Genomic DNA, 13,779 nt, shown 5'->3' on the forward strand with positions numbered 1-13,779 from the left:
TTGGGTCATTGGTAGAGAAGAGGTTAATGGAAACATCACTGGTGGTCTATGTACGTGAATGGGTTATAAAATATAACGCGTATAAGGCTTTCATTTACATAGACCAGGGATGGCCAACCTGAGGTTCTCCAGCTGTTGCAAAACTACAACTCTCAACATGCCCAGACTGCCTACGGCTACCGGCCTACAGCAGTGCATGGTGGGAGCTGTAGTTTTACCACAGCTGGAGAGCCACAGGTTGGCCATGCCTGACATAGACCATGACCCCAGACGCTGCTCACCTCCTAAGCTCCAGTCACGAGTAGTGCGTACATCCTTTATCACCCCCCGAAATGAATAAGGACCCCAGACCAAACCTTAGAATAAACGGATCCCAATGGAAGTACAGACCCCAAAATAAGCACAGACCTCAGAATTAACCCAGACCGCATCCCAAGATACAGACCCAGAAATAAGTACAGACCTCATACCAGACGACAGAGTAAGGACCAACCCCAGAATAACCCTGAAATACACCCCCCCAAAATACAAGCAGCAATATTTCCAGGGGTTCAGGTTGCTCCTCTGTTTATAAGGGTACTGTGCCTGGCATTATGGGGGTCACTATTGGTGATGTTTCTGGGGACATGTTGGATGACACCAGGAAACTACGAGGCTTTATTATGGGGACACTGAGGGGACAGTGCCTGGCATTATGGGGGTCACTATTGGTGATGTTTCTGGGGACATGTTGGATGACACCAGGGGACAGTGCCTGGGGAGAACATCTGCCACAGGACACCATACCTCCCAACTTTTTGGACGGTCAAAAAGGGACACTTATGGTTTATTGTGTGAAAGATCCACTTTCCCTGCATATTTATAAACTTCAATAACTTTTTTTTTTTACACAATAGCGCAATAATTATAAATATCAAAATATATATTTTTTTATATATAAATGTAAAAATTTCTAAACTCCAAATATGCATCAAATAATGAAATAATATGCAAGGTGATCTCTAATATGCAGAGAGGAACCAGGGAAACACTTTCTGGATCAAGATTGTAAATGTTAGGCCTCATGCACGCGACCGTGACTTTTTTTCGGTCCGCAAACCGCAGATCCGCAAAAAACGGAAGCCGCCCGTGTGCCTTCCGCAATTTGCGGAACGGAATGGGTGGCCCTTTGTAGACATGCCTATACGGACAAGAATAGGACATGCTATATTTTTTTTTTTGCGGGGCCTCGGAACGGAGCGGACAGCACACGGAGTGCTGTCCGCATCTTTTGCGGCCCCATTGAAGTGAATGGGTCTGCACCCGAGCCGCGAAAACTGCGGCTCGGATGCGGACCCGAAAAACGGTCATGTGCATGAGGCCTAATAATGCAGATCTCTACCTCAGATCATAAAGGGGGACATTAATTTAGGGTAAATGCACATGTTCAGAATTAATGTGCACTGAAATCCGCAGGTGTTTGCCGGGAAATCCGTGCGGTCAATCCGCATCAATTGGTGCGTATTTTACTCTCCCCATTGAAGTGAATGGAAAAAATCCGGTCAGGAAAAAATAAAATAAATCTGCATTGTGTGCATGTGAATTTTTAAATTCTCATAGAATACAATACACATGACCTACGGTGCGGAAAATCCGCACGCAATCCTGATCATGCGCATTTAGCCTTAGGGCTCATGCACACGACCGAATGTATTTTGCGGAACTGAAAAGTTGGCCCCTAATAGAACAGTCCTATCCTTGTCCATTATGCGGACAATAATCGGACACGGAAATACGTATATATGGAAACGGAATGCACACAGGGTAACCATTGAAATGAATAGTTCTGCATACGGTCCGCAAAAAACCCCGGAAAGGACACAGAAAGAAAGTACGTTCGTGTGCTAAGCCCTTAAGGAGCAAAAAGGGACATGGATCAAAAGTAGGGATTGTCCCTCCAAAAGAGAGACACTTGGGAGGTATGGGATACACGTGTACTGGGTGATGATTTGGATTTATTTTAGATTTCCTGAGCTTTGGGGGGTAGGTGTGCCCCTTACTAAGTAGTAAGAAGTTTTAGATTGGGGGGGGGCTGCACCATGTTTGACCATCTTCTACACAAAGGGGAGGCTGTTCCCCTTCCCCCACCAAATGTCTGCTCTCTGATAACCTGGCTGATAAGGCACTGAGCAGTACCCGTGTGTGGCCAGCAGGGGGCAGCCGGGCTCCTCCCTCTCCCAGGACTTCAGGAGAAGTTTGCAGAAGTTTGCAGCTTGCTCCTCCCTGCCATATCCGTTTGTGTAGCCCCGGGGGCAGAGCTGGGACTGGGGGCTGCCTGCTGCAGGAGAGTGAGCAGAGGAGCAGGCATGTGGGCAGTGGAGTGCGAGCTCTTGTGACCAGACATCATGAGGGGGTGCCTGGCTCTTCTGCTGGTGCTGGGGGCAGTGTGTGGTGCCTCTGCCCCTTTCTCCTTCCCTCTGAGGATCTCTCCAGCTCTGGTCAGCCAGCCCAGGCTGGTGTCTCCAGCCACTCCGAAGGACATAGTGGGACTATCCCTGGCCTCAGACCCCAGTGGCAAAATCAACTTCATGGCCATGGTGGATAATCTGGAGGGGGACTCTGGCAGGGGGTACTACCTGGAGATGATGATAGGTACCCCACCACAGACGGTGAGTACCCCAGCAGGTTTCTGTGTGGCCAGGGGGGTACTGTTGTATAACTTGCAATGTGTCTATATGATGGCGTTGACCTTAGAAAACCTCTCGGGGAACTGCACTTTACGCAATTCCCTAACCTAAGAGGTGATCTGTGCAATTATCCAGTGGATCCGTCACTACCTGCCACCAACGGAGAGGAACATGATACCCCATGGACTGTATACCCCCTATGGACTGTATATCCCAGCCCCCATACTGTCCCTTATATCCTCCGCACCCTTATGGACTGCATACCCCTTATACTGCCCCTATGGACTGTATATCCTCCGCCCCCTTATGGACTGTATACCCCTTATACTGCCCCCCATGGACTGTATATCCCAGCCCCCCATACTGTCCCTTATATCCTCTGCACCCTTATGGACTGCATACCCCTTATACTGCCCCTATGGACTGTATATCCTCTGCCCCCTTATGGACTGTATACCCCTTATACTGCCCCCCATGGACTGTATATCCCAGCCCCCCATACTGTCCCTTATATTCTCCGCACCCTTATGGACTGTAGTACCCTAACCCCCTATACCCTTCCCTTATTCCCACAACCGAATCCCCCCCCCCCCTGTTAATACTTTGGCAATGCTAAATGTCTTCGGTTCTGCCAGTAAGACTCTTGTATTTGGATACAGGCTCATTTCTAAAAACTTCAGGGCTGCGTACAGTAATAATTCGGCTGCCAGGACATGCTGGGGGTTGTAGTTTTGCAATAGTTAGGAACCACTGTCTTTGACGTTGATACACAGGCGTCCATTAGTCCAGGGTTGATCATTACACAAGATCTACGTAGAATACTACTAAAGGAATTCTGCAGCAACCCTGTGCCAGGTTGTGTCCGTCCGTTGGAGTACGTGGAGTATAACCCCACTAAGTATTTATCCGTTCGTGCCCGTTACGGCCCATGTCTGTGCTATCCACTATCCGATCCAGCGGTCGGCCACCTCTGTTTGCTTTTTTGGAGGTGGCTCTTGGCTTCAGTAGATGGGGGGAAGGGAGTCTGGAGTCACTTTTCGAAACAGGCCATGGAACGAGTTTTAAGCTCCCTATATACGGCTGCGAAGTTCTGTAGGACCGTCTTGTAGTAAAATGAATCCTAAAATGTGCGCCCTGTATGTGCAAGCGCTGACCTCGGGCTTCAATGGGCTCCTTTGTTCCTGAGACGTCCCGATACATTCTATGTTTACAGTAACAGATTTGGAAACATTTGTCAGTGTTACATTGTTCCTTCTGCTGGGAGCCCTCCTCGGCGCAGTGCAGCAAGGTGGAGGACCTTGGGCTACTTTCACACTAGCGGCAGGGCGGATCCCACAGGCTGTTCGCCCTGTGGACCCGCCCTGCCGCTATTTCGCCGGACCGCCGCTCCGTCCCCATTGACTATAATGGGGACAGGGGGCAGAGCTCCGGCAGTGCGCGGTGAGAGGCCGCCGGACTAAAATTACTGCATGTCCGACTGCTATGCTGAAAACAACATAAGGCTACTTTCACACTCGCGTTTGGTGCGGATACGTCATGGGCATCCTGGGTGTTGTGGTACTACCGATCTGATATTGATGACCTATGCTAAGGTCTCAGAAAATCCCATTAAAATTAAAAAAAACAGACAATCCCTTTTTAAGGTGACCTTACACGTTATTCTTGACTGAACCCTCCAATTTCGGTGGAACCGGTGGACCATCTAATGTGGGGGCATCCCATCTATGGCAGATGTTGGTGCCGTAGAGAAGGATCGGGCGGTTATTATGCCCAATCTAGAGGTGGCATTGACCAACTGCTGTCTACAATGTGTGGGCTGCGGCTACTGCTGGCGTTCATTGCTGCCCCTGTTACGTGACCATCCCTATGCGTGCTGCGTACACAAAACGGCGGAGCACAAAACCGGCTGTGACAGGTTCAGCCTGTCCGTCATGTGCTGCGTCTCCTTGTAGAGGAATGTTTTACACCTGGTCTTAGATGATAGTTTACGACGCCTTGTGACATTTTTAGGTCTTTTCCAGCCTTGTATAATGGAAAGCTCTGCAATAGTCCTGTATTTCAATCCTCCTGCCTTTTTTTTTTTTTTCTTCTTCAAGATCTCTGCTTGCTGTCAGTGGTTGGGAAGATCCTTGTTTACAACCAGAGGCTGGAAATCCAGCACAGACCTAATACTTCTCATAGCTGAGGATTTCGTCAGCGTATACATCAGCAGCAGCCAATCTCTTTCATCCTGATAGTTTGTTACAATGTATCAGTTTAAAGTCCCGATTTTTATTTTATTTTTTGGCTCATTATACAGTCACTGAATGGAAATCATTGAGGGTAAGGCTACTTTCACACTAGCGTTCGGCTGTCCGCTTGTGAGCTCCGTTTGAAGGGGCTCACAAGCGGACCCAAACGCTTCCGTCCAGCCCTAATGCATTCTGAGTGGACGCGGATCCGCTCAGAATGCATCAGTCTGGCGGCGTTCAGCCTCCGCTCCGTTCAGCAGGCGGACACCTGAACGTCGCTTGCAGCGTTCGGGTGTCCGCCTGGCCGTGCGGAGGCAAGCGGATCCGTCCAGACTTACAATGTAAGTCAATGGGGACGGATCCGTTTGAAGATGACACAATATGGCTCAATCTTCAAACGGATCCGTCCCCCATTGACTTTCAATGTAAAAGTCTGGACGGATCCGTTCAGGCTAATTTCACACTTAGACATTTTTTGACAATATAATGCAGACGGATCCGTTCTGAACGCTAGTGTGAAAGTAGCCTAATAAGTTGATTACTGTGTGATTGGCCGCTGAAACCCACTGCTCTGCCCCTTGGGTAATCCTAGATACTGTAGGGATGCCCATCATAAATGACCTCTAGATACGCCAGTGGTACCGATTATTAAAGGGATCTTTTCCAGAGACCACACCTTTTTTAAAGGGGTTGTGTCACTTCAGAAAGTGGCATTTATCATGTAGAGAAAGTTAATACCAGGCACTTCCTAATGTATTATCCATATTGCTTCCTTCGATGGCGGGATTCATTTTTCCATCACATTATACACAGCCCATTTCCATAGTTACGACCACCCTGCATTCCATCAGTGGTGGTCGTGCTTGCACAGTATAGGAAAAAGCACCAGCCTCTCTGGTGCCGGGGGTCGTGAAATCGCACATAGGCTAGCGCTTTTTCCTGTAGTGTGCAAACACGACCACCAGTGATGGATTGCAGGGTGGTCGTAACCATCCGGCAAGTTACAAATGTATGCAAACTGAACGAGAATAGGACCTTTTCTATCCTCTCTATGCAGACAGTAGATGGTGTGCAAGAGGTTTTCCGAGACCATGGCCAAGCAAGGTGCAAAACTTTCACCTGCCGCAGATCCTCCAAGCCCAGCGCTGCTCTCCCTTCTCCTCAGCTTCTGGTCCTCGCTGGATTGGAAGTATGAAATGCCGTCTACATGCACGTCCCCACTTCTGACCACTCGATGGCCTCCACAGTGGGAGCGGGCCTGGAACGTCACCAGTGAGGACATCGATTGGCCAGCATTGATGGCATGACATGGGGACCGAAAGCGGAGGAGAAGGGAGCTGAGCGTTAGACTTTTTCTTTACTTTTGCAATTTGCACCCTGCCTGGCCATCTCAACAGGGTTCCCATCTAGGAAAACCCCTTTCAACGAATTTAGCTGTACGTAGTCAGTGGGATTTATAAAAAAATACCGTCCTCGTGCTGGCACGGAAACATGCTATGGCCTGTTATGTTATTTTCCCAAAGAACAGCGTGCCCTACCCCATGATGATTATATTTTTTGTGGCATTTTTCCATCTTTGACTTCACTGAGTAAAAATGTGAAAGATAAAAGTTTAAGTAAGGCTACATTCACACAACCGTATGTGTTTTGCGGTCCGCAAAAAAAAAACTGATGACGTCCGGATTTTTTTTGCAGATCCATTGTAACAATGCCTATCCTTGTCCGCAAAACAGACAAGAATAGGACGACATAATTTTTTTTGCGGGGCTATGGAACGGACATACGAATGCAGATAGCACATGGTTCCCCGTGGGCACACAAATAGGCCACTTTGTCTTGCCAGGCTACCTAAACATAGGGCTATGGCAGCAAAACTTACCTTTGCCACTTGGTGAAAGTGGCTCTAGCTATGGCTCTGGTTCACATGCTCATCCTATACATATGATGCCGCGGGCCTTGGCGTTGTTTACCTCTGCATTGTATGATTCGCACTGTAGCCCTCATACAAATATATTATAGGGGTTTTCTGGTCTTCAGATATGATTATGGGGTGGGTATGACTGCTGGGAGCCCTTGTAATTTGCTGCTTATTTTCCCTGCAGCGCCTCCACAGGTAAGGAGACGCATGACGGGAAAGTCATCACTGTGCAAACATTGATTTCAGTGAGCACCGTCTGGTCCTACAACACAGAGAGAAGAGTCGGATAACCATTTGGGCTTTTGGTCCCTTCATTGAATCTTGGGGTTGGGGCACTTGAAGATGAGCTGTGACCACTAAAGACGCATTTACAGTTCGGCAAGTGAGATCACTTCAGCCGCTCTGTGTCACTGATCTGTCATGGCTGCCATTACACAGAGCAGTGCAGTGTGTTGAGACTCTGTCCTCTCTGTCTCTGCAAAGTCAGGCATGATGAGACATGTAGTATTCATTGGGTAAACCATATGAGAAAGACCCTTCTTGGGTATTAGGAGACCAGATGGTTGGAAAGCTCGAAGAAGCCATCATGTGGATCTGCTGCCACCTAGACCCTGGTCCCGTCGAAGTTGTCTTCCCGCCTGGACCCTTGTCCCGTCTAAGCGGTCTTTCCGCCTAACCCCCCCCCCCCCCCCCCGGGGCCCGTCGAAGCGGTCTTCTTCACTAATCTTCTACTGATACTTTAAAACTCCTGGTTATTTAGGTATTTTCACAGCGTCTTATCAGTTCAGGATTAGGTGATGACAGTAGCTCCAGGCTCCACACTTAGGTAGACCTGTCTGATAACAAGGAGATTATGACATTGTCCATTTGATGGTAGGGCTCGAGTAAGTCACGAGTTCCTTTAAACCTTCCCCAACCGGAGTGTTCCTGTTCTGCGTTGTTCTCCAGGCCCATTTGCTAGTTCCTGACCTTAATTTTATGTTCTTGAAGCTTATATTAGATGGGCAGAAAATCTTTCAGCTGGCAGTGTAATACTGCCGCCTATTACCTGATGAACGAGCAAACGCTAGTTCATTGGGTAATTGGAATCTTTAAAGAGATGTAAAAATCAATTTTTTCTGGCGGCAGATCGCGCTGTGTAATCGCGGTCTGCTGCCGGCAAACAATGATTCAGTATAGAGAAGTATATCGACCCCCCCCCCCCCCCCCATACTGTGGAGGACGTCATTGCATGTAAATACACTTGTCTCTTCCACTGGACGAGAAGTCAACTGTCGGGAAGGAACGCTTCCTTCCCAACAAATCGGCCCGTGTAAATCCAGCTTATGTTAGGACCCACCCAAACTGTGTATGGTAACTGCTGTCTGGAAAGAGAGCTATAAACCTAATTTATTTTGGAGCCCATTGACCCTGGTGGGATTGACCCATGATCAGAATTGTATAGGAGCAGATTTTAGGTTGAGGGAAAACGTCAGCATGGTCCAACTTTTGGTCCCTTCTGAGATGAGGTTTTCCCTGTGACACAGGTCTGCAAAGTGGAAGCTAAGGCTAGTTCCGCACCTGCAGTAAAGGTATCCGGCAGAGCAACAGCCCGCTGGAGTTCACCGTACCCGGCTTAGCCTAACTTCTATGGGGCTGAGCTGCGCCTAAACCAGGTGACCAATAAACGTGACGTCTCTGACCTAGACTAAGCTGCGAGAATGCCGCGGCGCTACTGTGAGCACCAGTGCCTTCTCAAACTGCTGATTGGCAGGGTTCCTGGGTATTTGATCCTCATCGATCAAACACTGATGACCTATCAGTTTAAGACCTCCTGTCTTTTGAGAGCAGCTACGTGGGCCTTAGACACAATGGTCTGGAAGTGGATCCCTTTGACTTATATGGGAGAGTCTTCTGTTCTGTGATCCGTGCGGAGGTCAGGAGGGGGGAAGATGAGCTGTGATATTCCCCATTGTGAATGGTGGATGAATGGTGGATCCTGTCTTATCTATACAGAGGTGTTCATTATCATTGTAATCCTGCCTGTGATGATGATGATGATGATGAGAATTAGTCAGAAGTTACCTGTACAGAACAGGAGATTGGACCTATAAAGACCCAGTGTAAAAACAGTCTGGATTATATACAATGTTTTATTTATATTTTTTTAAATATAACGACATGGAAAAGTAAAAATTTTTTTTACATAAAAACAATATTTAAACATTAGTTTTTGTTTTTTATGAGGACGCCTTCCTTTAACATTGGGCGCAGAACAGCGGTAGACTAGGGCTAGTCCACGGACCTTATTGGCAAGTGACTTCTCCAGAGTCTCCTCCAAATGAGGCGTGCCGCCCTACTCCTCCAGGACAGCAGGACCCTGACAGATCTCTCCAGATCCTGTTATTGTGTAAACGTGTTCCTGTGTGATGACGCAGTGTCCGGATCAAAGGCCGCCCTCGTGAACACTGCCAGATCCGTCCCCAGGGCTAAGCCACTACAGAAGAGGAAGAGCAAGTATGTGGAAAACCTGGGCCTGAGGGTGCGGGACTGACTCAGCCTGTTCCATGTGGACTACAGCCATTTACCCTATTCTGTTGCTGGTTTCAGAAAATCCTGTTTCCGGGAAAAATTTAATATATTTTAATTTGTTTAGTTATTGTTTTAGTTTTTATACGCCCCCCCAAGTTAAATTATTTTTATTTGCTCTCAATCAAGTGCACCCGGTGCAGATTTGTATGCAGAAAATACACACTACTTATTACCCTTTTGGTGCAGGTTTTTATGTTTTTGTTCTAGATTTTGAAATCTGCAGCGTGTTGTTGTCTTTTTATTTTTTTTGTGTGCAGATTTCACCCTTTTCAATGGAAGGTGAGATCTGCAGAAAACCCGCATCAAATCCACAAGTGTGGATTTATGTGCATCCATAGAAGCCACATAATGTGACATGTACCATCTACCTAACCACTGTATAGACAATGACTCTCCTTTCATGGCAGTAGTGCCCCCCCTAGTGGCCTCTTTCAGTAGGCTAATGCCCCACCACACTGGAAAAACTGTCCTGGAATGAGGAACATGACAAAGAGCTCAAGGCAATGACATGGCCTCCAAATTCCCAAGATCTCAATCTGATCATCTGTGAGATGTGCTGGAACAACAAGCCCGATCCATGGAGTCCTCAGAGGTCTTGTGGAGTATATGCCTTGATGGCTCGGTGCCTGTTTTGGTGCAAGGACTTCTACTTCCCACCATTATAAGATTGTCCCAGAAGAATTTGGAGTTTCAGGTCATCGCTTTCCATGTATAGGAGCCAGGTCACCAAAGGGCACCTCTATATTACTGATGACCTCTCACCATAAAACAGCTTATGACCCTCCAGCTGTTGTGAAACTATAACTCCCAGCATGCCACGAATGGCAACTTCTTCTGCATGCTGATTGCATGGAGCAGGGTTCTCGACCTTTAGGCGTCTCCTGTAGATCAGCAGGGACCTGTTTTTTATTTTTTTTTCCTGGAGAAAAGCAAATGAACCTATTTCACTGAACAAATATTGACTCTCTGATCTGATCTATGTAGTATGGAAATGTTTCAGCAGTATGAATGGCGTGGCGGGCACTCTGCTGCTCTAGTCAAAGTCTATGAACTTCTAGAAGTTAGTAGACTGCTACACCGATGACCCCATTCTTGCCACCAGTGGTCGGACTTCCCCCACCACCAATAAAGCACTTATTACCTACAAGGTCTTTCAGTACAAGTGCTACATATCTCATTGTTGAGTTTCACGAGGTTGCCTTTAGATTTGTCCCGCTGGGAAGCCTTGCCTCGGGGCCAGCTCCTCGTCCACTCTTCTAAGCAATTGTGGAACTGGTTTTGTAGAATTGCCTTCAGCTGTCGTATAAAATGCCTTCCTTTTTCTTTGGGGGCTCGATCCAGTGATTATGGAGGGTGTCCCAACACAGTTATTTCTTTAGCTAAAAACTCCCTCACAGATGGCACAGTTTGAACAGGTGCATTGTCATTATGCAAGATCCATGAGTGTTCAGGAAAAATTTCAGGTGGTTCTTACATCTTTCAAACTCGTGGATCTGCAAAAACGGATCAGTTACAATAATACAACCGCATGCATCCATTATGAACACATCTGGTTGTATTATGTCTTCTATATCCAAGACGTATCCATCTTGAACACCATTGAAAGTCAATAGGAGACGGATCAGTTTTCTATTGTGCCAGAGAAAACGGATCTGTTCCCCATTGACTTACATTGTGTGCCAGTTTGGCTCAGTTTCGTCAAGCGGAATGCAGACTGGAGGCAAACTGATGCATTCTGAGCGGATCCTTCAGAATGCATTAGGGCAAAACAGATCCATTTTGAACCTCTTGTGAGAGCCCATGACTGATCTCAGAAATGGAAAGCCAAAACGCGAGTGTGAAAGTAGCCTTTACATTTTTCGCGACCCCCCCCCTCATCAGCACTTCCAAATGGAACACTTGGTGGTTTGAAGTGAACACTCCCTCAAAGGTCAAAGAAAGTTACCAACTTTCTGACTTTTTGGATTTCAACCTTTGGTACATTTGTGGGAGAATCGTCTTCCATTGTGCACTTTGCCGCTTGGTTTCAGGGAGATGGCACGGCCCAAAACTTCATCTTGCTTCTTCAAAAGGTCTTTGCAAATCTTTACTCTCCTTTTGGTTGTGCTTGTTGGTGAGCATCATGGGGACCGTTTTGGCACATGCCTTCCTCATTGCAAGATTTTCCTTACTGTTTCTCTGCCAATTGTTCTTTTGCTCTGCTATACTTCTGACAGTCAGGGTGACCACTTTCATAACCCCCAAAAGAAGGACAGTGGGTAACGATAGAGCAGACAGAACGGAAACTGTGATCTATAGAACAGCATCAGAAGGCACTACAGGGAAGGGGTATAAGAGGAGAGAAGTACAACTCCCAGCGTATCCAGGCTGTTATGGGATATTCAAGAACAATTCAGAGAGGGGGTATAAGAGGAGAGAACTACATCTTCTAAGGTTTCTCAGGATCACCACTTCTGAACTCTGCTCCTCCTGCACTGCACTGACTGACATCATCACATGTCCTTACCACTGCTTCTCTTCCTGCACTGATCACATGACAGTGACATCATCACAGGTCCTTACCACTTCCCTGCTCCACTGCTGTTCTCAGGCCCTCCTGCACTGATCACATGGCTATGACATTGTCACAGGTGCTTATTACTTCTCCTATCCACTTGTCACGATCAGTATGGGGAGAAAATGCCACACAGGAGGGAAGGGGAGCTGTAACTGGGCCTGGAAACTAGGGAAGGAACAGGTCACTCCCTAAACAACCCCATTCCGGGCCCTAACCACCTATTAATATGAATAGACCTTGAAGGTAGGAATACTCATGCAGGATACCTAGGCCCTTAATTCCCTCTAAGGCCCTGGAATAAGGTTAGGACCAGAGACGACCCATTCCTCCCCAGATGGACGAATGGAAGTCTCTGTCTCAGGCCAAAATACAAACAGGGAATATAACAAACACGACACTTAACTTTTTTGAATAGAAGGATAAGCAGGAACACCAGAGACAAACTCGCACCAGCTCAGCCAAACCCAAATTAAGCTATCTACCGCATAGTCAGAAGGTCAGACTATAAAGGGTAGAAGTGAGAACAGCTGAGAAAAGGGAAGTGGTCATTAACCCTATCAATACTGAATCAACAGAAATCAAGGAGGCTGTTAGATTCCTCCACGCTCAGCCAGTCTCCCTGATCTCCTGACATCAGTCACCTGAGGGACCGTGACACCACTGCTGTACTCGGGAACCTCCTGCACTGATAACATGACGGTGACATCTTCGCAGGTCCTTACCACTTCTCCGCTCCACTACTGTTCTCATGCCCCTACTGCACTGATCACATGGCTGTGACAGTCACAGGTCCTTATTACTTCTCCTCTCAACTGCTGCACTCGGGAACCTCCTGCACTGATCACATGACGGTGACGTCATCGAAGGTCCTTTACCAGTTCTCCTCTCCACTGCTGAGCTTCAGCTCTTCCTGCACTGATCATACGACAGTGACCTCATCACAGATCCTTCATCTTTTGCACTGTAGCAGATTATAGTACCCTCCCATTGGCGCCATACTTTAACCTCCATCCCAGAAATTTTTAGTAACTTAAAAATCATTGCCAGACAATCTTTTTAGGACCCGGAAAGAGGAGATATGGTCACCTAGCCAAGAATTTTCACGTGCAATGCTTTCGTCGGTTCTGCTTGCTCTTGGCCGCCCCTCTCTCTCTTTCTTCGTCAGCAACACTTTCTCTGCCTATAGGAAAAGGTTAATTCTGCCTGTAAACCGCTGCTTTTTTATAGCTTTATCCTCATAAACTTGCAATAACATTTTCCTGATTTCTCTTCCACTCTTGCCAAGTTTAGCAAGGAGCTTGGAAATTCCAGGGACTGGATACAGAAACACGCACAGACATTACTAGTCACCTGTCAGAATGAGATTGTTGCGGGCCTACAAACACACAGCTGTGAGCCTCCGATAGTATAAGGTCCTGGAACCTGCTCTGCCCTGACCAGCTCACAATGGGGAGTCCTCAAACCTGGTACCGTAGAGGACCTCTAGGAGTGAGGCTCTTAAAGGGATCTGGGGCAATCCCTTTAAGAGCCTCACTCCTAGAGGTCCTCTACGGTACCAGAATACTAATGAGTTGCATAAATACTCATCCTCTATACACCCTTTTATATTCTGTACCTTTTTGGAAAATGGGACAGTCATGGGAAAACCAAATCTCCTGCCCTTTTCTCCACAGCTCCTCTGCCGACCGGATGTTTTATGGCAGCCTGTAGTGCGGTCACAGGCTTCCATAAATGGCATCTGGCCGGAATCGTAGGGGCACGGTTGAGCAGTCCATCCTTGCTATAACCCGAGCTTTGTTCTGGTTTCCATGGATGTCCAAGGTGGGACCTGTAATA

General features: G+C 47.4%; 1 protein-coding gene across 1 annotated transcript in view; it reads left to right on the forward strand.

The window, feature by feature from the left end:
• Positions 1 to 2,268: 2,268 nt before the first annotated feature.
• Positions 2,269 to 13,779, forward strand: part of BACE2 (beta-secretase 2) — a 46,777-nt gene continuing 35,266 nt past the window's right edge. Inside the window, exon 1 of the mRNA XM_044287481.1 lies at positions 2,269 to 2,648. Coding sequence (XP_044143416.1) covers positions 2,385 to 2,648 — 264 coding nt within the window. The 5' untranslated portion in view covers positions 2,269 to 2,384. The remainder of the gene's footprint in view (positions 2,649 to 13,779) is intronic.

The sequence above is a fragment of the Bufo gargarizans genome, chromosome 3, assembly GCF_014858855.1.
Source record: "Bufo gargarizans isolate SCDJY-AF-19 chromosome 3, ASM1485885v1, whole genome shotgun sequence".
Lineage (NCBI taxonomy): Eukaryota > Metazoa > Chordata > Amphibia > Anura > Bufonidae > Bufo > Bufo gargarizans.